This window comes from Haliotis rufescens, unplaced genomic scaffold (assembly GCF_023055435.1).
Source record: "Haliotis rufescens isolate VD_foot unplaced genomic scaffold, xgHalRufe1.0.p SCAF_16, whole genome shotgun sequence".
Taxonomy (NCBI): domain Eukaryota; kingdom Metazoa; phylum Mollusca; class Gastropoda; order Lepetellida; family Haliotidae; genus Haliotis; species Haliotis rufescens.
Window position 1 is genome coordinate 10,547,651 of NW_025963846.1, and position 26,682 is coordinate 10,574,332.

At 39.5% G+C, this 26,682-nt stretch overlaps 1 protein-coding gene across 1 annotated transcript; it reads left to right on the forward strand.

The window, feature by feature from the left end:
- Window positions 1-6,266: 6,266 nt before the first annotated feature.
- Window positions 6,267-19,601, forward strand: LOC124134762 (toll-like receptor 3). The gene is made up of 2 exons (XM_046499801.2): window positions 6,267-6,500; window positions 16,876-19,601. The coding sequence occupies exon 2, from the start codon at window positions 16,884-16,886 to the stop codon at window positions 19,038-19,040; it is 2,157 nt and encodes a 718-aa protein (XP_046355757.1). The 5' UTR covers window positions 6,267-6,500; window positions 16,876-16,883; the 3' UTR covers window positions 19,041-19,601.
- The last annotated feature ends 7,081 nt before the right edge of the window (window positions 19,602-26,682 follow it).

Sequence of the window (26,682 nt, forward strand, 5' to 3'; positions counted from 1 at the left end):
TTACATGATTGGTAAAATATCTTCTTTCCTGTTTTAAAGGAATTGTGAAAGCACAGTTTTTTTGTGATCTTTATCTCAAGTTGTGATGCCTAGAATTGGCAGTATATAGTAGTGAAAGCACAAAAAACACATTTTCACTCATTACAAAAAAACCAAAACATTGAAAACATAAAATATTAATCTGTAACATTTATTTCTGTATTTTGCTTCCAGGTAATAGCACTTATTGCAAGCTAAAATGGCATAATAAGTTAGGGACCAAGTATGTGATGTTCTTGGTTTCGAGTGTTGATTTGTGATTTTTATTAATAAAATATAAATTCATTGGATCTACTGAAAACAAAAGTGCAGTGTGAGGCCATAGATTTTATCGACTCGTGTTGATATCAAAAGAAATGAGGGTAACATTTTTTTTATCAATAAAAATAATTCCGCCAAGTTTTTCAGTTGGTAACCGATGACATCACAATGGCCTGCAAAGCATTGTGATACAATTTCATTTCAGCATTTCCTAGGTGCTTGTGGGTACAATGTGTGAAGGCCATTTCTGGTGTCCCCCGCAGTGATATTGCTGGAATATTGCTAAAAGCGGCGTAAAACCATACTCACTCACTCACTCCTAGGTGCTTGATCTCACCCATGCATATCTCCTGTGGAAGCCAGTTTTGGGTGATCAATGACCATTGTTACAAGGTGTGTTTGTTATGTTTCCATGGAAACAATGCTCATCTACATGGTGACTACTTTAGTTGAACCAAATAATTTTGGGATTGAATTGTAAAAGATTTCAAGACTTGAATGTCTCAAAAGTTTCTGTATTCATTGCATGAAGTACAGATCCAGCTTTGTCGCATTATCTTATACACATGCCATCACAATGATAAGAAACTAGCAACATATTCATGATGTACATTTGCATTTGCAGTGCTTTTGTTTTGCTTAAGTAATCCTGATAGTGTCTTCTCTGTCCCATGATGAGTGCCGCTGAACAAAGATTAATTAAGATGCATTGGTCCCTTTGACACACCTGAAACCTTTGATCGTGGGTTGAATCACGGTTTACACTGATTTAGTTTCCAGGTTTGTCAGCACCACACAGTCAAGTCTTGTTAATCTGACACTCGTTAATCGGACTATCGGCTGTATCCGACACTAATGATGGGAACCGATTAAGTCAGTGCTATTAGACCCGTTAATCTCAACAGTCTCGCACTCCGACTCCGACACACCTAATTTGCAACGAATTACCGAAATCACTCATTAATCAGTCTCGTTAATCCGACACAGTGATCAGTGTACTATGTGGTCATCCGCCTGCGAGTACACAGCCCAGTGTTTTGAATCGAGACGAGTCATCGAGTAGCTGCATATCTCAACGGCTCCAGAGATAAACTTGCTTAACAATAATTTTCGATCACAAGCATTGATACTACCTTATTTGTGTATCCGACATACTCGTTAACCTGACATAGTGATATGCAACCAACAATGTCGGATTAACGGGACTTGACTGTACTTGTGCTCCTGGTTGTCACCGAAGTGGCTAATTTCTCAGACCTGCATCACATCAGGCTTTCCTCCCACATCAAGCTGACACACCGTTACATAACTGAAATACTGTTCAAAGCGTCATTAAACCCAACTCACTTCATTAACGTGCATTTACTTCTGTAGCTGTCAATGTAAGTGGGTGAAGGGGTTAATGTTGTTACACACTTCAGTCAGCAGTATTAAATCAATGTTGCAACAGTCTGTTAATTACATATGGACCAGGCAAAACTCTCTGGAAGAATGAGCATTCAGGCCATGGTGACCAATGACACACAATCAGCCATGTCACACAGCTTGATCATTAAATCCCAGTCATGGGGACATATTTGGACCCAGAATCCCATCGAGTTTCAAATTCATGTTGAGTTTCAAACATTAGGCATACCAAACCCAAGGGAATTAACACTGTTGTAACGAATCTTCCTTGGGTGATATTTCTTGGTGTTGTAATACTTATATTGCTCTTTCAGTTCTTGTCTAACAAGTAGTGAGCTTTACTTATGATGTTGATGATGATTTTTCTGATGTACATTTTTGTCAAGGGTACATAATTTATTGGTATTTCAAGGTTCTCAGATTGCATTTTAGAATGAAACGTGTGTACTTTTTGTGATATGTATATTGTGTAAATTCGAATATGTAAATTCTCAAGCTAAAATTCTTTTTTTCCCCATTGTATGGCATCTGGTCTGCTTTTCTGAAAATAAAATTGAAAATATACTTATTTGCCTTTTGTTGTGTGCAACCTGTAAACTATTGAGTCTGTACCAGACCATCCAGTGATTGATACTATGAGCAGCGATCCATGTCGTTCGGGTATGATGGCACGCTATCAACCAATACACTGAGGATGGCCCTGCCCCAATGAATTAGGGGGCATGGGTGGCCCAGTCGTCTAGGTTACTGCGATTCCCTGTGCAGAGTTGCGTCCCATGGGCACGCCAGAACCTATGATTGTGGGTTCGAATCCCGGTTCGCCCCGATTATGTTTCTAGGTTTGTCAGCACCATACCCGTGCCAAGGGCCAAGTACAAAGTTAATGAGAGAGACATAACAAATTTGTTGACCTGTATTTAAAAGTAATGAGAGGTGGTGAGAGTAGCATGAACTGTAAATTTTCGTAAAGCTGGCCCAACTACAGTTGAATATTCTTGTAAATACTTATTTATTTCTAGTATTTTATACAAATCATCAAGTCAGTTAAGCTGTAAATGGCAGCCTCCATAAAATAGATTTATTAAAATATGACGAAGGCTTGCAACAAATTTTGTCAACAAGCCCTCCTGACCAAATGCAGATAACTTTGGAAACTACTTCATACACTGGGTGAAAGTAACAAGAGCTGTGTACAGAAGTGATCGGAGTAACGAGCTGTGTACAGAAGTGATGGGAGTAACATGAGCTGTGTACAGAAGTGATGGGAGTAACATGAGCTGTGTACAGAAGTGATGGGAGTAACATGAGCTGTGTACAGAAGTGATGAGAGTAACATAAGCTGTGTACAGAAGTGATGGGAGTAACATGAGCTGTGTACAGAGGTGATGAGAGTAACATAAGCTGTGTGCAGAGGTGATGAGAGTAACATAAGTTGTGTACAGAGGTGATGGGAGTAACATGAGCTGTTTACAGAAGTGATGAGAGTAACATAAGCTGTGTACAGAGGTGATGAGAGTAACATAAGCTGTGTACAGAAGTGATGGGAGTAACATGAGCTGTGTACAGAAGTGATGGGAGTAACATGAGCTGTGTGCAGAAGTGATGAGAGTAACATGAGCTGTTTACAGAAGTGATGAGAGTAACATGAGCTGTGTACAGAAGTGATGGGAGTAACATAAGCTGTGTACAGAAGTGATGGGAGTAACATGAGCTGTGTGCAGAGGTGATGAGAGTAACATAAGCTGTGTACAGAGGTGATGAGAGTAACATGAGTTGTTTACATAAGTGATGGGAGTAACATAAGCTGTGTACAGAGGTGATGAGAGTAACATGAGCTGTGTACAGAAGTGATGAGAGTAACATAAGCTGTGTACAGAGGTGATGAGAGTAACATGAGCTGTTTACAGAAGTGATGGGAGTAACATAAGCTGTGTACAGAAGTGATGGGAGTAACATGAGCTGTGTACAGAAGTGATGGGAGTAACATGAGCTGTTTGCAGAGGTGATGAGAGTAACATAAGCTGTGTGCAGAGGTGATGAGAGTAACATGAGCTGCGTACAGAGGTGATGAGAGTGACGAGCGGCCTACAGAAGTGATGAGAGTGACGAGCGGCCTACAGAGGTGATGAGAGTAACATGAGCTGTGTACAGAGGTGATGAGAGTAACGAGCTGTGTACAGAGGTGATGAGAGTAACATGAGTTGTGTACAGAAGTGATGAGAGTAACATAAATTGTGTACAGAAGTGATGAGAGTAACACGAGCTGTGTATAGAGGTGATGAGAGTAACATGAGCTCTGTAAAGTGGTGATGAGAGTAACATGAGTTGTGTACAGAAGTGATGGGAGTAACATGAGCTGTGTACAGAAGTGATGAGAGTAACATGAGCTGTGTGCAGAGGTGATGAGAGTAACATGAGCTGTGTACAGAGGTGATGAGAGTAACATGAGCTGTGTAAGAAGTGGTGAGAGTAACATGAGCTGTGTACAGAGGTGATGAGAGTGACATGAGCTGTGTAAAGTGGTGATTAGAGTAACATGAGTTGTGTACAGAAGTGATGAGAGTATCATGAGATGTACAGAAGTGATGAGAGTAACATGAGCTGTGTATAGAGGTGATGAGAGTAACATGAGCTGTGTACAGAAGAGATGAGAGTAACATGAGTTGTGTACAGAAGTGATGAGAGTGACGAGCTGTGTACAGAAGTGATGAGAGTAACATGAGCTGTGTATAGAGGTGATGAGAGTAACATGAGCTGTGTACAGAAGAGATGAGAGTAACATGAGTTGTGTACAGAAGTGATGAGAGTGACGAGCTGTGTACAGAAGTGATGAGAGTAACATGAGCTGTGTAAAGTGGTGATGAGAGTAACATGAGTTGTGTACAGAAGTGATGAGAGTAACATGAGATGTACAGAAGTGATGAGAGTAACATGAGCTGTGTATAGAGGTGATGAGAGTAACATGAGCTGTGTACAGAAATGATGAGAGTAACATGAGCTGTGTACAGTAGAGATGAGAGTAACATGAGCTGTGTACAAAAGTGATGAGAGTAACATAAGCTGTGTACAGAAGTGATGGGAGTAACATGAGCTGTGTACAGAAGTGATGAGAGTAACATGAGATGTACAGAAGTGATGAGAGTAACATGAGCTGTGTATAGAGGTGATGAGAGTAACATGAGCTGTGTACAGAGGTGATGAGAGTAACATGAGCTGTGTACAGTAGAGATGAGAGTAACATGAGCTGTGTACAAAAGTGATGAGAGTAACATAAGCTGTGTACAGAAGTGATGGGAGTAACATGAGCTGTGTACAGAGGTGATGAGAGTAACATGAGCTGTGTACAGTAGTGATGAGAGTAACATGAGCTGTGTACAGAGGTGATGAGAGTAACATGAGCTGTGTACAGAAGTGATGAGAGTTACATGAGCTGTGTACAGAAGTGATGAGAGTAACATGAGCTGTGTACAGAGGTGATGAGAGTAACATGAGCTGTGTACAGTAGAGATGAGAGTAACATGAGCTGTGTACAAAAGTGATGAGAGTAACATGAGCTGTGTACAGAAGTGATGAGAGTAACATGAGCTGTGTACAGAAGTGATGAGAGTAACATGAGATGTACAGAAGTGATGAGAGTAACATGAGCTGTGTATAGAGGTGATGAGAGTAACATGAGCTGTGTACAGAGGTGATGAGAGTAACATGAGCTGTGTACAGTAGAGATGAGAGTAACATGAGCTGTGTACAAAAGTGATGAGAGTAACATAAGCTGTGTACAGAAGTGATGGGAGTAACATGAGCTGTGTACAGAGGTGATGAGAGTAACATGAGCTGTGTACAGTAGTGATGAGAGTAACATGAGCTGTGTACAGAGGTGATGAGAGTAACATGAGCTGTGTACAGAAGTGATGAGAGTTACATGAGCTGTGTACAGAAGTGATGAGAGTAACATGAACTGTGTACAGAGGTGATGAGAGTAACATGAGTTGTGTACAGAGGTGATGAGAGTAACGAGCTGTGTACAGAAGTAATGAGAGATGCAAAACTGTCTCTAAATGTTCACACATACTTGATATCTGACTTAAACACGCTGAAAACTTGCTGAAAACTATTGAAAATATATTTGTCACTCATTGCGTAGCCATTTCTTCATGCTTCATTATGTAGTTCATGCTTCATAATGTTCAGTAAACATGTGGCATGTACCACACCAATTACTATGCAACCCATTACAATCAGTACAATACAATATTGCAATATGGGGCGCTGGCCAACAAACCTTTGTGAATAAAGCCGATTAAAAAAGTGCAATACAATACAATACAATACAACACAAAACAATACAATACAATACAATACAATACAATACAATACAATACAATACAATGCAATACAATACAATATAATTTTGTGTGTATTATTCTTAACTTCAACCTTTGCCCTTCATGACTGTCAATTATGAATCAGTGTGTAATGTATGCAGTGAGGACGTTATTTCTGTAGAGACTACTGTTATTTCTTTTGTATATTCTCACTGAGTTGTATTTGGTCACCCTGGTCCCGTCATGCTATGAGGGTATCCGTGTCGTTTTGTAGACATTACTGTCTGGTTACTTTCCATTATTACTCTGTAAACTTTTATCTCCTCTCCTATCTGGGATGATAACATTCATGGAGAAATAAGGCTGGCTGTATGTGCCGACGCCCCTTGCCCACATACGCTATTGTTATATTTCCGCATTAGAAGGAAAGTATTCCCACTTGGCGATTCACTCAGCGCTCTGCAGTATACTGTAAGTATTTGTGGCCATTATATAAATATGCATAATAATATATCTAATGGGAATGAGAGCGTTCTATTAAGATGACTAACAAACGTGTTCTCTGTATATTGTCGTATTGAAATGTGTCGATCGTGAACCAAACGTCTGTGTATCTACCACTATCTATAGGATATCAAGCAGCATTGTCATATAGAATGTGTCGATAGTCAAACAAACGTCTGTGTATCTACTACTATCTATAGAATATCAAGCAGCATTGTCATATAAAATGTGTCGATGTCAAACAAACGTCTGTGTATCTACTACTATCTATAGAATATCAAGCAACATTGTCATATAAAATGGGTCAATAGTCAAACAAACGTCTGTGTATCTACTACTATCTATAGAATATCAAGCAGCATTGTCATATAAAATGTGTCGATGTCAAACAAACGTCTGTGTATCTACTACTATCTATAGAATATCAAGCAACATTGTCATATAAAATGGGTCAATAGTCAAACAAACGTCTGTGTATCTACTACTATCTATAGAATATCAAGCAGCATTGTCATATAAAATGTGTCGATAGTCAAACAAACGTCTGTGTATCTACCACTATCTATAGGATATCAAGCAGCATTGTCATATAGAATGTGTCGATAGTCAAACAAACGTCTGTGTATCTACTACTATCTATAGAATATCAAGCAGCATTGTCATATAAAATGTGTCGATGTCAAACAAACGTCTGTGTATCTACTACTATCTATAGAATATCAAGCAACATTGTCATATAAAATGGGTCAATAGTCAAACAAACGTCTGTGTATCTACTAATATCTATAGGATACCAAGCAACATTGTCATATGAAATGTGTCGCTGTCAAACATACGTCTGTGTATCTACTACTATCTATAGAATATCAAGCAACATTGTCATATAAAATGTGTCGATGTCAAACAAACGTCTGTGTATCTACTACTATCTATAGTATATCAAGCAACATTGTCATATGAAATGTGTCGAAAGTCAATAAACGTCTGTGTATCTACTACTATCTATAGGATATCAAGCAGCATTGTCATATAAAATGTGTCGATAGTAAAAAAAACGTCTGTGTATCTACTACTTTCTATAGGATTTCAAGCAACATTGTCATATAAAATGTGTCGATGTCAAACAAACGTCTGTGTATCTACTACTATCTATAGAATATCAAGCAACATTGTCATATAAAATGGGTCAATAGTCAAACAAACGTCTGTGTATCTACTAATATCTATAGGATACCAAGCAACATTGTCATATGAAATGTGTCGCTGTCAAACAACGTCTGTGTATCTACTACTATCTATAGAATATCAAGCAACATTGTCATATAAAATGTGTCGATGTCAAACAAACGTCTGTGTATCTACTACTATCTATAGTATATCAAGCAACATTGTCATATGAAATGTGTCGAAAGTCAATAAACGTCTGTGTATCTACTACTATCTATAGGATATCAAGCAGCATTGTCATATAAAATGTGTCGATAGTCAAAAAAACGTCTGTGTATCTACTACTTTCTATAGGATTTCAAGCAACATTGTGATATAAAATGTTTCGATGTCAAACAAACGTCTGTGTATCTACTACTATCTATAGAATATCAAGCAACATTGTCATATAAAATGGGTCAATAGTCAAACAAACGTCTGTGTATCTACTAATATCTATAGGATACCAAGCAACATTGTCATATGAAATGTGTCAATGTCAAACATACGTCTGTGTTTCTACTACTATCTATAGAATATCAAGCAACATTGTCATATAAAATGTGTCGATGTCAAACAAACGTCTGTGTATCTACTACTATCTATAGTATATCAAGCAGCATTGTCATATGAAATGTGTCGATAGTCAATAAACGTCTGTGTATCTACTACTATCTATAGAATATCAAGCAGCATTGTCATATAAAATGTGTCGATAGTCAAAAAAACGTCTCTGTATCTACTACTTTCTATAGGATTTCAAGCAACATTGTCATATAAAATGTTTCGATGTCAAACAAACGTCTGTGTATCTACTACTATCTATAGAATATCAAGCAACATTGTCATATAAAATGGGTCAATAGTCAAACAAACGTCTGTGTATCTACTACTTTCTATAGGATACCAAGCAACATTGTCATATGAAATGTGTCGATGTCAAACATACGTCTGTGTTTCTACTACTATCTATAGAATATCAAGCAACATTGTCATATAAAATGTGTCGATGTCAAACAAACGTCTGTGTATCTACTACTATCTATAGTATATCAAGCAACATTGTCATATGAAATGTGTCGATAGTCAATAAACGTCTGTGTATCTACTACTATCTATAGGATATCAAGCAGCATTGTCATATAAAATGTGTCGATAGTCAAAAAAACGTCTGTGTATCTACTACTTTCTATAGGATTTCAAGCAACATTGTCATATAAAATGTGTCGATAGTCAAACAAACGTCTGTGTATCTACTACTTTCTATAGGATTTCAAGCAGCATTGTCATATAAAATGTTTCGATAGTCAAACAAACGTCTGTGTATCTACTACTATCTATAGAATATCAAGCAACATTGTCATATGAAATGTGTCGATAGTCAATCAAACGTCTGTGTATCTACTACTATCTATAGGATATCAAGCAGCATTGTCATATAAAATGTGTCGATAGTCAAAAAAACGTCTGTGTATCTACTACTTTCTATAGGATTTCAAGCAACATTGTCATATAAAATGTGTCAATAGTCAAACAAACGTCTGTGTATCTATTACTTTCTATAGGATTTCAAGCAGCATTGTCATATAAAATGTTTCGATAGTCAAACAAACGTCTGTGTATCTACTACTATCTATAGTATATCAAGCAACATTGTCATATGAAATGTGTCGATAGTCAATAAACGTCTGTGTATCTACTACTATCTATAGGATATCAAGCAGCATTGTCATATAAAATGTGTCGATAGTCAAAAAAACGTCTCTGTATCTACTACTTTCTATAGGATTTCAAGCAGCATTGTCATATAAAATGTTTCGATAGTCAAACAAACGTCTGTGTATCTACTACTATCTATAGAATATCAAGCAACATTGTCATATGAACTGTGTCGATAGTCAATCAAACGTCTGTGTATCTACTACTATCTATAGTATATCAAGCAACATTGTCATATGAAATGTGTCAATAGTCAAACAAACGTCTGTGTATGAACTACTATCTATAGAATATCAAGCAACATTGTCATATGAACTGTGTCGATAGTCAAACAAACGTCTGTGTATCTACTACTATCTATAGAATATCAAGCAACATTGTCATATGAACTGTGTCGATAGTCAAACAAACGTCTGTGTATCTACTACTTTCTATAGGATTTCAAGCAACATTGTCATATAAAATGTTTCGATGTCAAACAAACGTCTGTGTATCTACTACTATCTATAGAATATCAAGCAACATTGTCATATAAAATGGGTCAATAGTCAAACAAACGTCTGTGTATCTACTAATATCTATAGGATACCAAGCAACATTGTCATATGAAATGTGTCGATGTCAAACATACGTCTGTGTTTCTACTACTATCTATAGAATATCAAGCAACATTGTCATATAAAATGTGTCGATGTCAAACAAACGTCTGTGTATCTACTACTATCTATAGTATATCAAGCAACATTGTCATATGAAATGTGTCGATAGTCAATAAACGTCTGTGTATCTACTACTTTCTATAGGATATCAAGCAGCATTGTCATATAAAATGTGTCGATAGTCAAAAAAACGTCTGTGTATCTACTACTTTCTATAGGATTTCAAGCAACATTGTCATATAAAATGTGTCGATAGTCAAACAAACGTCTGTGTATCTACTACTTTCTATAGGATTTCAAGCAGCATTGTCATATAAAATGTTTCGATAGTCAAACAAACGTCTGTGTATCTACTACTATCTATAGAATATCAAGCAACATTGTCATATGAAATGTGTCGATAGTCAATCAAACGTCTGTGTATCTACTACTATCTATAGGATATCAAGCAGCATTGTCATATAAAATGTGTCGATAGTCAAAAAAACGTCTGTGTATCTACTACTTTCTATAGGATTTCAAGCAACATTGTCATATAAAATGTGTCGATAGTCAAACAAACGTCTGTGTATCTACTACTTTCTATAGGATTTCAAGCAGCATTGTCATATAAAATGTTTCGATAGTCAAACAAACGTCTGTGTATCTACTACTATCTATAGAATATCAAGCAACATTGTCATATGAAATGTGTCGATAGTCAAACAAACGTCTGTGTATCTACTACTATCTATAGGATATCAAGCAGCATTGTCATATAAAATGTGTCGATAGTCAAAAAAACGTCTCTGTATCTACTACTTTCTATAGGATTTCAAGCAGCATTGTCATATAAAATGTTTCGATAGTCAAACAAACGTCTGTGTATCTACTACTATCTATAGAATATCAAGCAACATTGTCATATGAAATGTGTCGATAGTCAATCAAACGTCTGTGTATCTACTACTATCTATAGAATATCAAGCAACATTGTCATATGAAATGTGTCAATAGTCAAACAAACGTCTGTGTATGAACTACTATCTATAGAATATCAAGCAACATTGTCATATGAACTGTGTCGATAGTCAAACAAACGTCTGTGTATCTACTACTATCTATAGAATATCAAGCAGCATTGTCATATGAAATGTGTCGATTGTGAAACAAGCGTCTGTGTATCTGCTACTATCTATACAATATCAAGCAACATTGTCATATGAACTGTGTCGATGTCAAACAAACGTATGTGTATCTACTACTATCTATAGAATATCAAGCAACATTGTCATATGAAATGTAACGATAGTCAAACAAACGTCTGTGTATGCACTACTATCTATAGGATACCAAGCAACATTGTCATATGGAATGTGTCGATGTCAAACAAACGTCTGTGTATCTACTACTATCTATAGTATATCAAGCAACATTGTCATATGAAATGTGTCGATAGTCAAACAAACGTCTGTGTATCTACTCCTATCTATACAATATCAAGCAACATTGTCATATGAAATGTGTCGATAGTCAATAAACGTCTGTGTATCTACTCCTATCTATACAATATCAAGCAACATTGTCATATGAAATGTGTCGATAGTCAATAAACGTCTGTGTATCTACTCCTATCTATACAATATCAAGCAACATTGTCATATGAAATGTGTCGATAGTCAATAAACGTCTGTTTATCTACTACTATCTATAGAATACCAAGCAGCATTGTCATATGGAATGTGTCAATAGTTAAACAAACACAATGTCACAATTCATAAATGTACCATCCACGGAAATTTTATAGTTTGTTTCATAACATTGCCATCGTTGCCAGATAATTTTGAAGGAATGCGGTACCATAGCGAGAGACGGGAAGATTACTGGGAAGGAACGCGTTACTATAACTAGGGACGGGAAGATTACTGCGAAGGAACGCAAAAATAGGGACAGGAGGATTATTGCGAAGGAATGTGGTACTGTAGCGAGAGACGGGAAGATTACTGTGAAGGAACGCGGTACAATAGCGAGGGACCGGATGATTACTGCGAAGGAACGCAGTACTATAGCGAGGGACGGGAAGATTACTGCGAAGGAACGCGGTACTATAGCGAGGGAATCGGATGATTACTGCGAAGGAACGCGGTTCTATAGCGAGGGAATCGGATGATTACTGCGAAGGAACGCGGTACGAAAGCGAGAGAACCGGAAGTTTATTGAGTTGGAACGCGGCACTGAAGCGAAAAATGGGAAGATTACTGCGATGGAACGCGGTACTAGAGCGGGGGAATCGCAAGATTATTGCAATGGAACGCGGTACAATAATGAGGGAACGTTAGAAGTATATTTTTACCATGGCAGACATTACTGAAAAAAGACTTAAAAACTACATTCATTGCTGGGTCCACAGAATCCATATCTCAAAGAGTAAGCATAATCCTTAGTAAAATCAAGAAAGTGCTGTCTTTCTATTCACAGAAAGCATTTGAAACAAGCGGAATTAATACCATATGGACTGGCAAAAACCCAAGGACTTGCTTAACATTTTGCAATCTCAGAAATGAATTTATGCCTCAACATCAATGTGCAAATTGAGGATAAGACATTTAGGCAAGAAAGAAGTTTCCCCATGAGCACCATCTTTCCGAGGCAAGGGTGTTAACTGACTCTAAAAGTAGAAACTGGACTTTTAAAGTCAGTTAACTCCCTTGCCTCGGGAAGATGCATGGGCACCAGTTGTGTTCTCTGTTGATCTGTTTCTTAACGGGTTCTATTTCTGTTTCCAATTTTTGTTTCAATAAGGGTCAAATTATCAAGTCTTAAATACCTAAACTATACCTTCAGGTCGAAAGGCGACCAGCGAGAACGCCTCGTCTGTTTCATACTAAGATCCCTTCGGGGCGGTCGGGTAGCCTAGTGGTTAAAGCGTTCGCTCGTCACGTTGAAGACCCGGGTTCGATTCCCGACATGGGTACAATGTGTGAAGCCCATTTCTGGTGTCCCCCGCCGTGATATTGCTGGAATATTGCTAAAAGCAGCGTAAAACCATACACACACTCACTTGTGAAGATTCATGAAGATTCAGAGTGACAAAAGACTCTCCACAAGACTGTATGAAAATAGGGATGACTAAAAGCTTCCTATAGTTTACGTTCCCTGTGTGCAATATTCCAGCAGTTCCAGCCTTTGGTGTCTACATTTCACAACAGGGGTACAATCGAGTATGCTCTTTCTATGAATACTGGTATTTGAAAAAACCCATCATACGACTCGATCAAGGTTAAAATATTGATACCTTTCAAAAGGTTTTGTGGTAGACATTTCCAAATTTGACGGATCAGTGACAAAATTGATGCTCGATGGAATTCCCTATTTTGACTTAACACTGATATGTTCACGTGTTCATTATTGACTTTCCTCTGCATGTGTTTGTGACGGGTGCCACAGGTGAGGAGGGATACGCTCACCTTTTCGCGAACTCCTGGTAAGATCACTGTGTGATAGTGATTCAGAAACACATGCTCATGATATAGTCAGAATCTCACAATCGACTCATATGAACCGGTATATCTGCTCCGATAAGAAAACGACGTACAACGTCATGGTTAACAACTTCTTGTTTATTGCATATAACGACTTCTTGTTTATTGCGTATTGCGGCTTCTTGTTTATCGCATATAACGACTTCTTGTTTATTGCGTATACCGGCTTCTTCTTTATTGCATATAACGACTTCTTGTTTATTGCGTATAACGGCTTCTTGTTTATTGCATATAGTGACTTCTTGTTTATTGCATATAGTGACTTCTTGTTTATTGCATATAACGACTTCTTGTTTATTGCGTATTGCGGCTTCTTGTTTATCGCATATAACGACTTCTTGTTTATTGCGTATACCGGCTTCTTCTTTATTGCATATAACGACTTCTTGTTTATTGCGTATAACGGCTTCTTGTTTATTGCATATAGTGACTTCTTGTTTATTGCATATAGTGACTTCTTGTTTATTGCATATAGTGACTTCTTGTTTTTTGCATATAGCGGCTTCTTGTTTATTGCGTATAACGGCTTCTTGTTTATTGCATATAGTGACTTCTTGTTTATTGCATATAGCGGCTTCTTGTTGATTGCATATAGCAACTTCTTGTTTATTGCGTATAGCGGCTTCTTGTTTCTTGCGTATTGCGGCTTCTTGTTTATTGCATATAGTGACTTCTTGTTTTTTGCATATAGCGGCTTCTTGTTTATTGCGTATTGCGGCTTCTTGTTTATTGCATATATCGGTTTCTTGTTTATTGCATATAGTGACTTCTTGTTTATTGCATATAGCGGCTTCTTGTTTAATGCATATAGCGGCTTCTTGTTTATTGCATATAGCGGCTTCTTGTTTATTGCGTATAGCGGCTTCTTGTTTATTGCATATAGTGACTTCTTGTTTATTGCGTATAGCGGCTTCTTGTTTATTGCATATAGCGGCTACTTGTTTATTGCGTATAGCGGCTTCTTGTTAATTGCATATAGTGACTTCTTGTTTTTTGCATATAGAGGCTTCTTGTTTATTGCGTATTGCGGCTTCTTGTTTATTGCATATAGCGGCTTCTTGTTTATTGCATATAACGACTTCTTATTTATTGCATATAGCGGCTTCTTGTTTATTGCGTATTGCGGCTTCTTGTTTATTGCATATATCGGTTTCTTGTTTATTGCATATAGTGACTTCTTGTTTATTGCATATAGCGGCTTCTTGTTTAATGCATATAGCGGCTTCTTGTTTATTGCATATAGCGGCTTCTTGTTTATTGCGTATAGCGGCTTCTTGTTTATTGCATATAGTGACTTCTTGTTTATTGCGTATAGCGGCTTCTTGTTTATTGCATATAGCGGCTACTTGTTTATTGCGTATAGCGGCTTCTTGTTAATTGCATATAGTGACTTCTTGTTTTTTGCATATAGAGGCTTCTTGTTTATTGCGTATTGCGGCTTCTTGTTTATTGCATATAGCGGCTTCTTGTTTATTGCATATAACGACTTCTTATTTATTGCATATAGCGGCTTCTTGTTTATTGCATATAGCGGCTACTTGTTTATTGCGTATAGCGGCTTCTTGTTTATTGTATATAGTGACTTCTTGTTTTTTGCGTATAGCGGCTTATTGTTAATTGCATATAGTGACTTCTTGTTCATTGCATATAGCGGCTTCTTGTTTGTTGAATATAGCGACTTCTTGCTTATTACATATAACGATTTCATGTTTATTGCATACAGCGACTTCTTGTTTATTACATATAGGGACGTTTCAATTCCAACACCGTTATCAAGCTAGAGTGAGTGAGTGAGTTCAAATTTATCGTCGCATCTGCATTATTTCTGCCATTTGGCGAAGAAGCTAGAGGCAAGAGAGTTACATGCATATGTTATGAGAAGCAAATTGACATTAACAACACCAAGTAAAAGCGTACAAGTAGCACAGTTTATCTACTGTTAAATATGCTAATATATGTTGTTGTTAACGCTAATAACAAGACAAACAATCGAAATCGGCTATACGGAAGCATTTGTCCTTTCTGTAGTTTCTATCGGCTTTACACAGTCAACTTCCGGAACAGGAATCCGGATTTTATAATAAACCCGTTTTTACCATGATCGTGATGTCGTCTGCGTGGTCTAGTGGATATATATTATAAAACATGGACGGCTCGGATTCAGTGTCTGAGTGGGGTATCCATGTTTACACGCGAGAGGGTCAAGCAGCAACACGCACACACACACCATGCACGCACGCAAACACGCACGTACTATGCACTCACGCACGCACATACCACGCCCCTCGCAATATTATAAGTACAACAATATTGCACGCGACGTTAAACTCGATTTCACCTCGCCATGATCATGATATCCCGAATCCATTGTGCTTCTCTACATGCCAATGGTCAAATTCTTAAGATTGGCACCATTCATGAACTCGTGACAAGCAGTCCGAGAATTCCCCGTAGTTCATTATATATTTCTGTTTGACGCCAGCACAGATGACCTAGTGATATAGGGCACCACGAGTCGCGTCTCTTATCAAACATCTGATCCCAGGATTCAGTCTTCGTGCTGATTACAATTCTTGGCCTGTCACCGCAAATGTCCTGCTCCGGCAAACGTAGTAAACGTTTGAGATTCGCAGCACCTTGGCCGTTCATCCATCACTAAGCTGACACGCCTGATAGAACTGAAATACGGTTAAAAGCGGCGCTGAACCCACTCACTTACTCACTCACTCACTCAAACTAGAGTAAAGGGATTAAATTGGCATCTTGACGAAGGGCGGATCCAGCATTTATAAAAGGGAGGTGTCCAAAATGCGCCCCATATCCCCCAGCCCACCCCCACCTCTTTTCATCCGCCTAGGTTGACCAATTATACGCTAGTTCTCCCTTGACTGAAGTGGGGTGAATGAGTTTGGCACGAACAGTTTTATTAGCATGTTTATATCTTTGCTTGTTTGTTTGTTTGTTTGTTGTTAACGCCGCAATAGTCCAGCTATATGACGGCGGTCTGTATATAATGGAGTCTGGACAAGACAATCCAGTGATTGACATGACATCATCCACACAAATGGGATACGATGACATGCATCAACCAAGTCAGCGAGCCTGACCTCCCGATCCCGTTAGTCGCCTCTTACGACAAGCATAGTCGCCTTTTACGGCAAGCATGGGTTGCTGAAGACCTATTCTACTCCGGATCTTCACGGGTCGTTTTATATCTATGTTTTCTGTTACTTTCAGGTCAATCTATGACAATGAATACATTCACCTGTGTGCTCGTGATCGTGTGTGCTGTGAAGCTGCACTGGGCTTCCCTTCAATCAAATTTCGTTCCTTGTGCGGAGCATTGCAAGTGCCGGTACCCAACCAGAGACACCCCAACACAATATATGGACTGTATCAACCAAAGCCTAACTTACTTTCCAAAAGAAACAAAGCTGAAAACAACCGTGCCAACTTACATATTCTTCATAGGCAACAAGCTAACAGTTGTAAACAGTGCAACATTTCGAAACATATCCAGGCTACGGGTAGTGTTTCTGAGACTGCGCAAAAATGGTATTAAGAACATATCCAGGGACGCATTCAATACTCTACGCTTTCTGCAACATTTAGATTTAAGCTATAACAGCATCAATCTCCAACAGCTGAGGAGTTCATTTAGATCTATCAGAAGCAAAAGCTTTCAGAATCTGAACATGAGCCATATGAACATCGAGGCCATCCCAGAAAATATGTTTGAATCATTCGGGAACCTATCTGCAGTCAATATTTCACTTGCCCACAATAATCTTACATTATTCAATACAAAGGTGATTGAAACTGTTCCTGGTTTGAAGTTTCTTAATCTTGCCTGGAATAAACTCACCAATTTATCAATGTGGGCGAACCTTTCCAGTAATATGGAACGATTAAAACTGGATAATAATTACTTGTATGATGTCCCCAATTTCTGTAAGAACAATAGCCTATCTTTCTTTCCTGAACTTGTAAGACTCAATCTGCAATTCAATTTTATGAGAACTATAAATCCAGAACACTACAGCTGTTTAAGCCAACTGAGGAGATTTCATCTCAATGGAAATTTGTTTAAGACTTTGAAAACGAACATGTTTGCCGGTCTGCACTCCATTGAAAGAATCACGTTGTCGGAAACATTTGCTCTGCTGAAAATCGAAAAGGCTCCGTTTAATAACACCAGTCTTAAGAAGGTATTTTTCCGAAAAAATGCATTATACACAGAAATGCACAGGGGTCATCTCAACATTTTCGAAGGTTGTACATCGATGGAACTGTTAAACATGGCTGACAACATTTTAGATAAAACAAGCGAAGCACAGTTTGATGAGTTATTTAAACCGTTAGGAAATTTGACAACCTTGATTATGGGGGGCTGTCGACTGACTCAAATCCCACGGGCAGTTACCAAATACCTTCGTAATCTTAAAGAACTTGTACTCTACAACAACAGGATCAGTTCCTGGCCAGATGGGACGCTGAACAGTCTGGTTTATCTGCAGATAGTCTATATGAGGCAGAATGTGATATCTATTGTTTCTGAACAGTCTTTTCCTCCAGGATTCAGAAGAAGAGCCAAGAAGGTGGATTTGTCATCTAACGCGTTTCAGTGTACTTGTGAACTGAAGTGGTTTATCCACTGGATGAAGATAGAGCCTCAGGTATTCAATGTTACCGATTTTCACCAAAACTACAAATGTATGTCTCCTTCTTCCGTTCATGGTGTTGACCTCGCGCACATTATACTGTCCAAAAACATATGCATGCTTGACCTTAACTCGAAAATAATCACGTTGACATGTTCAACGTTGTTGGTGGTGTTTGTTGTGGTCGGCTCGGTTCTATATCACCTTCGATGGCATTTGCGATATCTTATATACATGATGAGATACAACAACCGCCACGAAGTAGACACTGGTCACTATGAATATGACGCATTCATCGCCTATGGTCAGAACGACAGGCCGTGGGTTATTAAGACACTCATGCCTATTCTTGAAGGTCAAGGTCAACTGAAACTATGCATCCATGACCGTGATTTCGAGGTAGGCAAGCTCATTGTTGATAATATTGTGGATTGCATTGACAATAGTCGCTGTTTGGTGATTATTCTATCAAATAGTTTTGCCGAAAGTGGTTGGTGCCAGTTTGAACTGGCACTTATTCAAAGATATATACTTGAGAATGGCAACCGCCCCCTGGTGGTGGTGATGCTAGAAGAAATAAACACTCGTCACGTGACCAAAGCTATGAGGGCAATGCTGCAGACGACAACTTACTTACTGTGGGGCGAGGAAGACTATGCCAGGAAAGCATTCTTCAATCGACTGCGTCTGTTGCTGCATAGGCCTACACACAAGGCTAGGAAAAGAACAAATTCGGTGTGAACTGGAGTGGGGTGGCTTAGTGGTTAAAGCCTTCACTTGGTATGCTAAATACCTGGTTCGAATCTACACACGTGGCCATTAATAGTGTCTCCGCTTTTTGCAGGAAATCGGCGCAAATACATGCTCAGTCGGTGTAAACCTGGCATATCTGTGAAACTGGCCACATCAGGCTGTAGACATACAGAACTTACACTGAACTGCCTGAAACACCAACGAATGAAAGCTATTGTCATGATTTCTTGTACTTTAGTCTATGCACTCTGATTTATACCCTGCTCTGTCAATCAACGTACATAGTATCAACTATAGTTTCTTAATGTATTGATTGTTGTTTCATTATTACTTTTGGCAAGCATTGCATACAACCACTGGTAACTGAGCTAATGGCATATATGCTGCTGGGGAATTCACACAGGAAGAGGAGTCACTGTATGCCCCATGATCCCCAGTATTAATTTGTTTGTTTGTTGTTGTTTATAGTCTTCCAGCTTTATGACGGCGGTCTGTAAATAATCGAGCCTGGACCAGACAATCCAGTGATTGACATCATGAGCATCGATCCACGCAGTTGGCATACGATGACATGCATCATCAACCAAGTCAGCGAGCCTGACCATCCGATCCCGTTAGTCGCCTCCTACGAAAAGCATAGTCGCCTTTTACTGCAAGTATGGGTTGCTGAAGACCTACGCTACCCCCGATCTTCACGGGTTCAATGATCCCCAGAAAGGTGGTCTAGGCTTGGTTGCGTCTGGTCTATAACTTGTTTATAACCTATTCTATTAATACTATTAAACAGTAATGTGTTTCAAATATGATTTGTTTTTTTTTTGGTACTCAGATGTGATGTTACTTACCGTTTAACTTTTCTTTTGTTGACAGAGTAGAAACAATTTATGGATAACAACTTCTTTAATTACTGTAAAGGCGTTTAGAGCAATTTAAGAAGTTGTTATCCATAAATGGTGTCTACTTTGTCATCGGCCAACTTCGAAGTAATGCCTATCAAACAATTCTTTGTTGACAGGTGTTTAAAAATGATTACCTCCTTCTCATCGCGATATGGCTGCAATACTGCCGGAGCTTTCAGTATATTTGCAGACAGAGGACGAGGAGCTTAATGCAGGTAACGCCTCCATTCGGTCGAGACCATACTGTAACCAGAATCTCGACAGTGCATCTGTTAGATCATACATATTTTTAATTCGTTTGTTTTATGTACATATGTTCTAATCTTATGCGGGGGCGTTTCGCTGTGCAGAGTTGCGTCCCTTGGGCACGCCAGAAACCTATGATTGTGGGTTCGAATCCCGGTTCGCCCCGATTATGTTTCTAGGTTTGTCAGCACCATAGCCGTGCTCGTGGTTTTCACCGAAGTGGTAAACGTCTGAGATCTGCATCACTTCGGGCTTTCCTCCACTTCGCGGCTGACACGCCGTGATATCACTGGAATATTGTTTAAAGCGGCGTTAAACCCAACTCAGTCACTGCAATCTTATGCATTGTATATCCTAAATTTCTTATAAACTATGAGCATTGCTTGAGCACCACCAGATACAAAATCCAATTTCGGAATATAATGACAAAGCCTGATCTGAGCTGGAGGCCCTCGCTCCAGTTCAGAACCTGAACGTATTGACGAAGGCACAGCACCAGGAATGATGGCTCGGATTTTAATGATGAACATCATACGTCTGACCAGCTGCGTGAGGCGCCTCGCGAACGTCATCAGTGAGAGTGATGCATACTCCAGATACTAACTGCAGAGTCAGTGGGTTGACAAGACTAATTTTTGACTGCATAATGTGACAGTCCGAACAGTGGTGTGTGGGCTGGATGCTGATACTTGTGAGCGTTGTTAAAATGAACCTTTTTTTACCTCTTCACATATATTCAATAAATCGGTACCTGTTGCTAGTGTCAGCTTCATTATTTGTGTGATGGCACTGCCAGGCGGTCTGTTTGTCAGTTTGCTACTTCTTTGAATCCTTTACAAGCATGAATCACACCAGCCTCTTTATAATGTAAAACATATCCGGAAAAACTGGGTGGTCCTTAATTAATGCTCATTTGCATACATAGGAACTAAGAGCTGTTATATTGGTACAGATACAAGTGACAAATTGATGAATTGTGCAAGTGATAATACAAACAGGAAGCTTTCATCAACAATCCTAACAGTATAGAGAAATAGACCCAAGATACCAAGATGGCTGCCGAATTTCAAGATGGCAGCAAATTGTCACACTAATTATCTATTCGTAACATAGAAATTCATAGAACTAGCCGATTGTGGCGATGTTAGTGTTGCTCGCAATGTGTTTTTTACATAGCGACTCGGTTTAGTTCTCTAGAATTTCGCAGATAGTTCTGTTCATCATTCAAACATAGACCTTTCATTTATACATAGACCATCGGTGCCCTGTATTGATGACATACTCTGATTTATATACTTTCTTACAGATCGTTGTTGATGGTGAAACCTGTAAGAGAAAGCTCCTCCAGGATTAAGCCTGATTTTATATGGTCGTTGGTATACCACAACCACATACGTGCTCGTATATTCTGGACGTGAGGTGAGGTGAAATGGGGTTTAACGTCGCCTCCAAGATTATTGCACTAATAAAGCGACGTGCATGCACGTGTGTTTGTGTGGCTGCTTGTACTAGTCCGGACTGGTGCCGATTTATAGTGCTAGCCCACATAGATACCATGCCGCAGTTTAACATGAAAACCCCACTCAGACAGTTTACTGACTCCGAGCCGACCAGTCCTTGTTATAGCCCCTTAATGCCGAGCGTTAGACAGGGTAACAACAAGTACCTTCTTTTAACGTCTTTTGGTATGACGCAGTCGAGGATCGAACCCCGGACTTCCGCTGTCCGGGCGGACGCTCTACCACTAGACCACGGAGGCGGTCTGTATATTCTGGAAACGTGGAAGTGGAAAACGTCTAACATGCTTACAATTCAGGCTCATTTCTATGGTATGTGTTGGTTTGTCAGTGGGTCATTTTAACGCTATGAAGGTTACAAATGGGGTGTCTGACAAATTGGGTGTCTGACAGATTGGGTGTCTGACAAATTGGGTGTCTGACAAATGGGGTGTCTGACAAATGGGGTGTCTGACAAATAGGGGTGTCTGACAAATGGGGTGTCTGACAAATGGGGTGTCTGACAAATGGGGTGTCTGACAGATGGGGTGTCTGACAGATGGGGTGTCTGACAAATAGGGTGTCTGACAAACAGAGGTGTCTGACAAATGGGGTGTCTGACAGATGGGGTGTCTGACAAATGGGGTGTCTGACAAATGGGGGTGTCTGACAAATAGGTTGTCTGACGAATGGCGTGTCTGACAGATAAGGTGTCTGACAAATGGGGTGTCTGACAAATAGGGGTGTCTGACAAATGGGGTGTCTGACAAATGGGGTGTCTGACAAATGGGGTGTCTGACAGATGGGGTGTCTGACAAATGGGGTGTCTGACAGATGGGGTGTCTGACAAATGGGGTGTCTGACAAATAGGGATGACCATTCTGTACAGCCAGTAGCAATGCCTTGAACCTCTGGGCCATCCACGCCCCCTTTAATTGTGCAAGGGTACTTGGTGCTCCGGTTGCTCAATATCTTTGTGTAGATAGTGTAGAGCGTCACGTGATACACAGAGCAATTACCCACCCACGTGATATGTAGTTATGACCTTAGCTATGTACGGAGGTGGTACGCGCGCGGTGGATCCCTGTACGGGATCTTTGTACAGAGACGCACGGTATCAATAGCCTGAAATGTGATAGTCTTCTTATGTCTGTTGACGGTGCGATATAACGCGCTTGTGAGTCATACTAGCTATTGACTACGACATAAGTAACGAGTGTCAGCGAAACCATGCTTCCTGCTCTTTATCGGGAAAATGAGTGTCTTGCTGATTAGTCATCTCAAACATTTTGTCAGGCATGTCATATTATTGTCTCTGTGGACGTTATGGGTCATAAACAGGATGTATTTAATAACAATAGGCCTCTGTTGATGATAATACTTGTATGACTAATGTAGACTAGGAAGTTGTTTTATATGTAATGAGGGATTATATTCATATTTAAGATTTGGAATATTAGGGAAATTCGATCCGACTCTCTGTGGACGTTATGGGTCATAAACAGGATGTATTTAATAACAATAGGCCTCTGTTGATGATAATACTTGTATGACTAATGTAGACTAGGAAGTTGTTTTATATGTAATGAGGGATTATATTCATATTTAAGATTTGGAATATTAGGGAAATTCGATCCGACGGTAATATAATATGTTCTCATATACACTCCACACACACACACACACACAAACACACACACACGCACGCACGCACGCACGCACGCACGCACATACAGACATACATACATACATACATACATACATACATACATACATACATACATACATACATACATAAATCATTTGTTCTTTGGTTGCAAATAAGCAACAACTATGTACAGTCGTGAAAGTCAATTGTCTATGCGTTTATCACAACCATTTATAAATAAAAAATAGATTTCCATTTAAATGCGTGTCTCAGGTAGATCAACGGCGTCCATACGGACCTTAATACTATTATAATCTTGACCTCGAACCACTTTATCACACAACAGCCTTGTTCACCGCTGTAGACGCTCGTCGAGTTGGCCGCACACACGGAGGTGACTGTGACCTTAGCGTACACGAAATCCGTGGAGATTGTACTGTGTCTTGTCTAATACTCGGTTTGTAATAAGAAATATGTACTAAAAACAAAATCGATGGTACGATTCGGACTGTGCCATGAGCATATGTTCATGAATCACTTTCACACAGAAAAAGGGACAGTTTGTTTTCACTCAATCACATCAAATCTTTAATATTTACATGCTAAACGCCCTTGGTTAAATCAACCTAATCTAACATATTAGCCCTGTGTTGTCTCCAGAATCCAGAAGCGGTTAATTGTGTGATTTGTCAGCAGCCCATTCAGAACTCCCTAGAAACTCTGACGAGTATAAGTCTTTCTATCTAAACTACCGGGCAAAAGAAAGTATACACTTGAAAACTGGATATGACCTGAATATTACAAACGTTATGGAAACGTTAAGGCTGACAACAGTCACCGAACCACTGCAAACTTTAAGTCCAAAACAACCACGATACCAATATCAAATACATCACCATGGAATATCTATGTGTCTGTTTCTTTCTTAACCACCATCAAACATGGCGTATACTTTCTTTTGCCCGGGAGTATATGTCACAATGACCTGTTAACAATAGAATCTAGGGTACTCATGCCAGTGGTAGATAGTGTGCACAATGAACAAGGTCATTTGGGGACAATACGACTCACACACTGTACACATGCGAAACCCATTTAGTGTGACAAACATGAGGGAGAAGATATACTGGGTGAGTCCACCATTACCGTATATAATCAAAAAACAAACGAACCCATAAAGGTGATGTCAAAAATTGATTAAACCAATATAAACCCTGTCTCCAAAGCTATGTAACGCATTCGGAACACAGAGACGAGGTAAAAATATACCGAAGGGTTTTAATATGATCTTTAGCTTCAATTTCGAAAGGGGACTGCTCCAAGTCTAACACTACACTGACCTAGTTTCTGTTCACTGTTTATCTTAGGAGGAGACCTTGCTATTGACGCATAATGTAACCAACGCTATTGTACCTTATTTGTATTGCCCGAGAAGAAAGCCTCCGTGGTCTAGTGGTAGAGCGTCCGCCCGGAGAGCGGAAGGTTCGTGGTTCGATCCCCGGCCGCGTCATACCAAAAGACGTTAAAAGATGGTACTTGTTGTTACCCTGTCTGGCGCTCGGCATTAAGGGGCTAAAACAAGGACTGGTCGGCTCGGAGTCAGTATACTGTGTCTGAGTGGGGTCTTCATGTTAAACTGTGGCATGGTATCCCAGTGGGCTTGCACTATAAATCGGCATCAGTCCGGACCAGTACAAGCAGCCACACAAACACACGTGCATGCACACACACACACACACACAAACGTGCATGAACGTCGCTATGTAAGTGCAATAATCTTGAACGCGACGTTAAACTCCATTTCACCTCACCTATTGCCCGAGAATATGTATATGTGTCTACACAATACCCTGTACCTTCAATAACTGTAGGGCTGTCGGGTAGCCTAGTGGTTAAAGCGTTCGCTCGTCACGCCGAAGACCCGGGTTCGATTCCTGCCATGGGTACAATGTATTCTAGGAATTATAACGGGTTGGAATTAGTTTCCGTAGGGGTCCCTTTACCGCTCAAGAAGATTTGGTCTGTCAGCACCTTACCGGCGCTCGTAGGTGTAAAAAAACTGGTTAACGGCACCGACTTAGTGCAGATTTCCCGCTACAACATCAATCTGCCTCGTGTACAATGGGACAGAGATGTAGTTAATATTGGCGCTACCGCCTTCACATATCGGGGGCGCAGGTGACCTAGAGGTCCAAGGCACTGCAATTCGCTATGCAGATTTGCGTCCCTTCAGCAGGTCAGAAATACGGTTTGCCCCGATTATGTTTTTAGATTTCTGTACCATACCCGTGTTTCAAAGTGGTAAACGTCTGAGACCTGCATCACTTGGGGCTTTCCTTCCACATTAAGCTGACAGGCCGTGATATAACAGGTATACTAGCTGTTCAAAGTGGCGTTAAACCCAACTCACTCACTTCCATAGTAGCATCTTTGCGTGTGTAGTTTAATAACCGTTATATATGATATTCGCCCTTGATATGAAGAGGGGGCGGGGCGGTATGGGAGGTATGGGATTATGACCCACACATTTGCTGAGATATTTTCGGCACAATTACATGATTACTGGACGGAAGGCAAATTTACTATGTAACAAAATACACTCCACCTCCATGCTTGCAGTGTGTCATAATACCCCAACGACATTCTCATGACATCTCATGTTTATTCGTCATACCAAGATTCTATTATTTTCAGATAACCATGATTTAACTGGACTATTTCTTTAAGTGATGTTTAGAAGTTGGTATGTTGTACAGGGGAGATAGTTCTATGGATTACAACAAGAAGAAAAGGTTTTGCCTTCGAAATCCTTGATTATTATATCATGCCAGAGTTCTGAAATTCAGTGACAATGTTGCTGAACAGTAGAATCTGATGGACGTTTTGTGCAGAACCTGTTTGACACTATGGGTTCCAGGACCACTAACACTCTGAGCTGAAAAAGTTTGGTCCTAACCGCACCCAACATCTTTAATGAACCCGGCCTTATCTCTCAAAACGTTTTGGCAGTTTATCATACGAATTCATGTGCGTGTACAACATTAAATTTTAGTTAGTTTCTATAATTTCATTTCCCATTTTATGACCCGTTGATACATCACACTGGGCAATTACGTGACAGGTACGCGTGCGCGTATTTTAATGGAAAGAAACTATTCGTCTTTTATTGCATAACGTTTGCCTGAATATCTTACATTCTAACGAAATCTCGAAATATTTTTTTAATTACAAGCAGTGTCGAACTGACCAGTGGGAATTATGTTTCAATGCGATTGAGGAAAACGTGAGTGAATATTGTGACACTAAAGCAACTTTTAACTGCATTGTCACTTTTGGTATGA

Excerpts from the sequence above, each read along its gene's own strand:
- LOC124134762 (XM_046499801.2), top strand. The coding sequence starts at position 16,884 with ATGACAATGAATACATTCACCTGTGTGCTCGTGATCGTGTGTGCTGTG.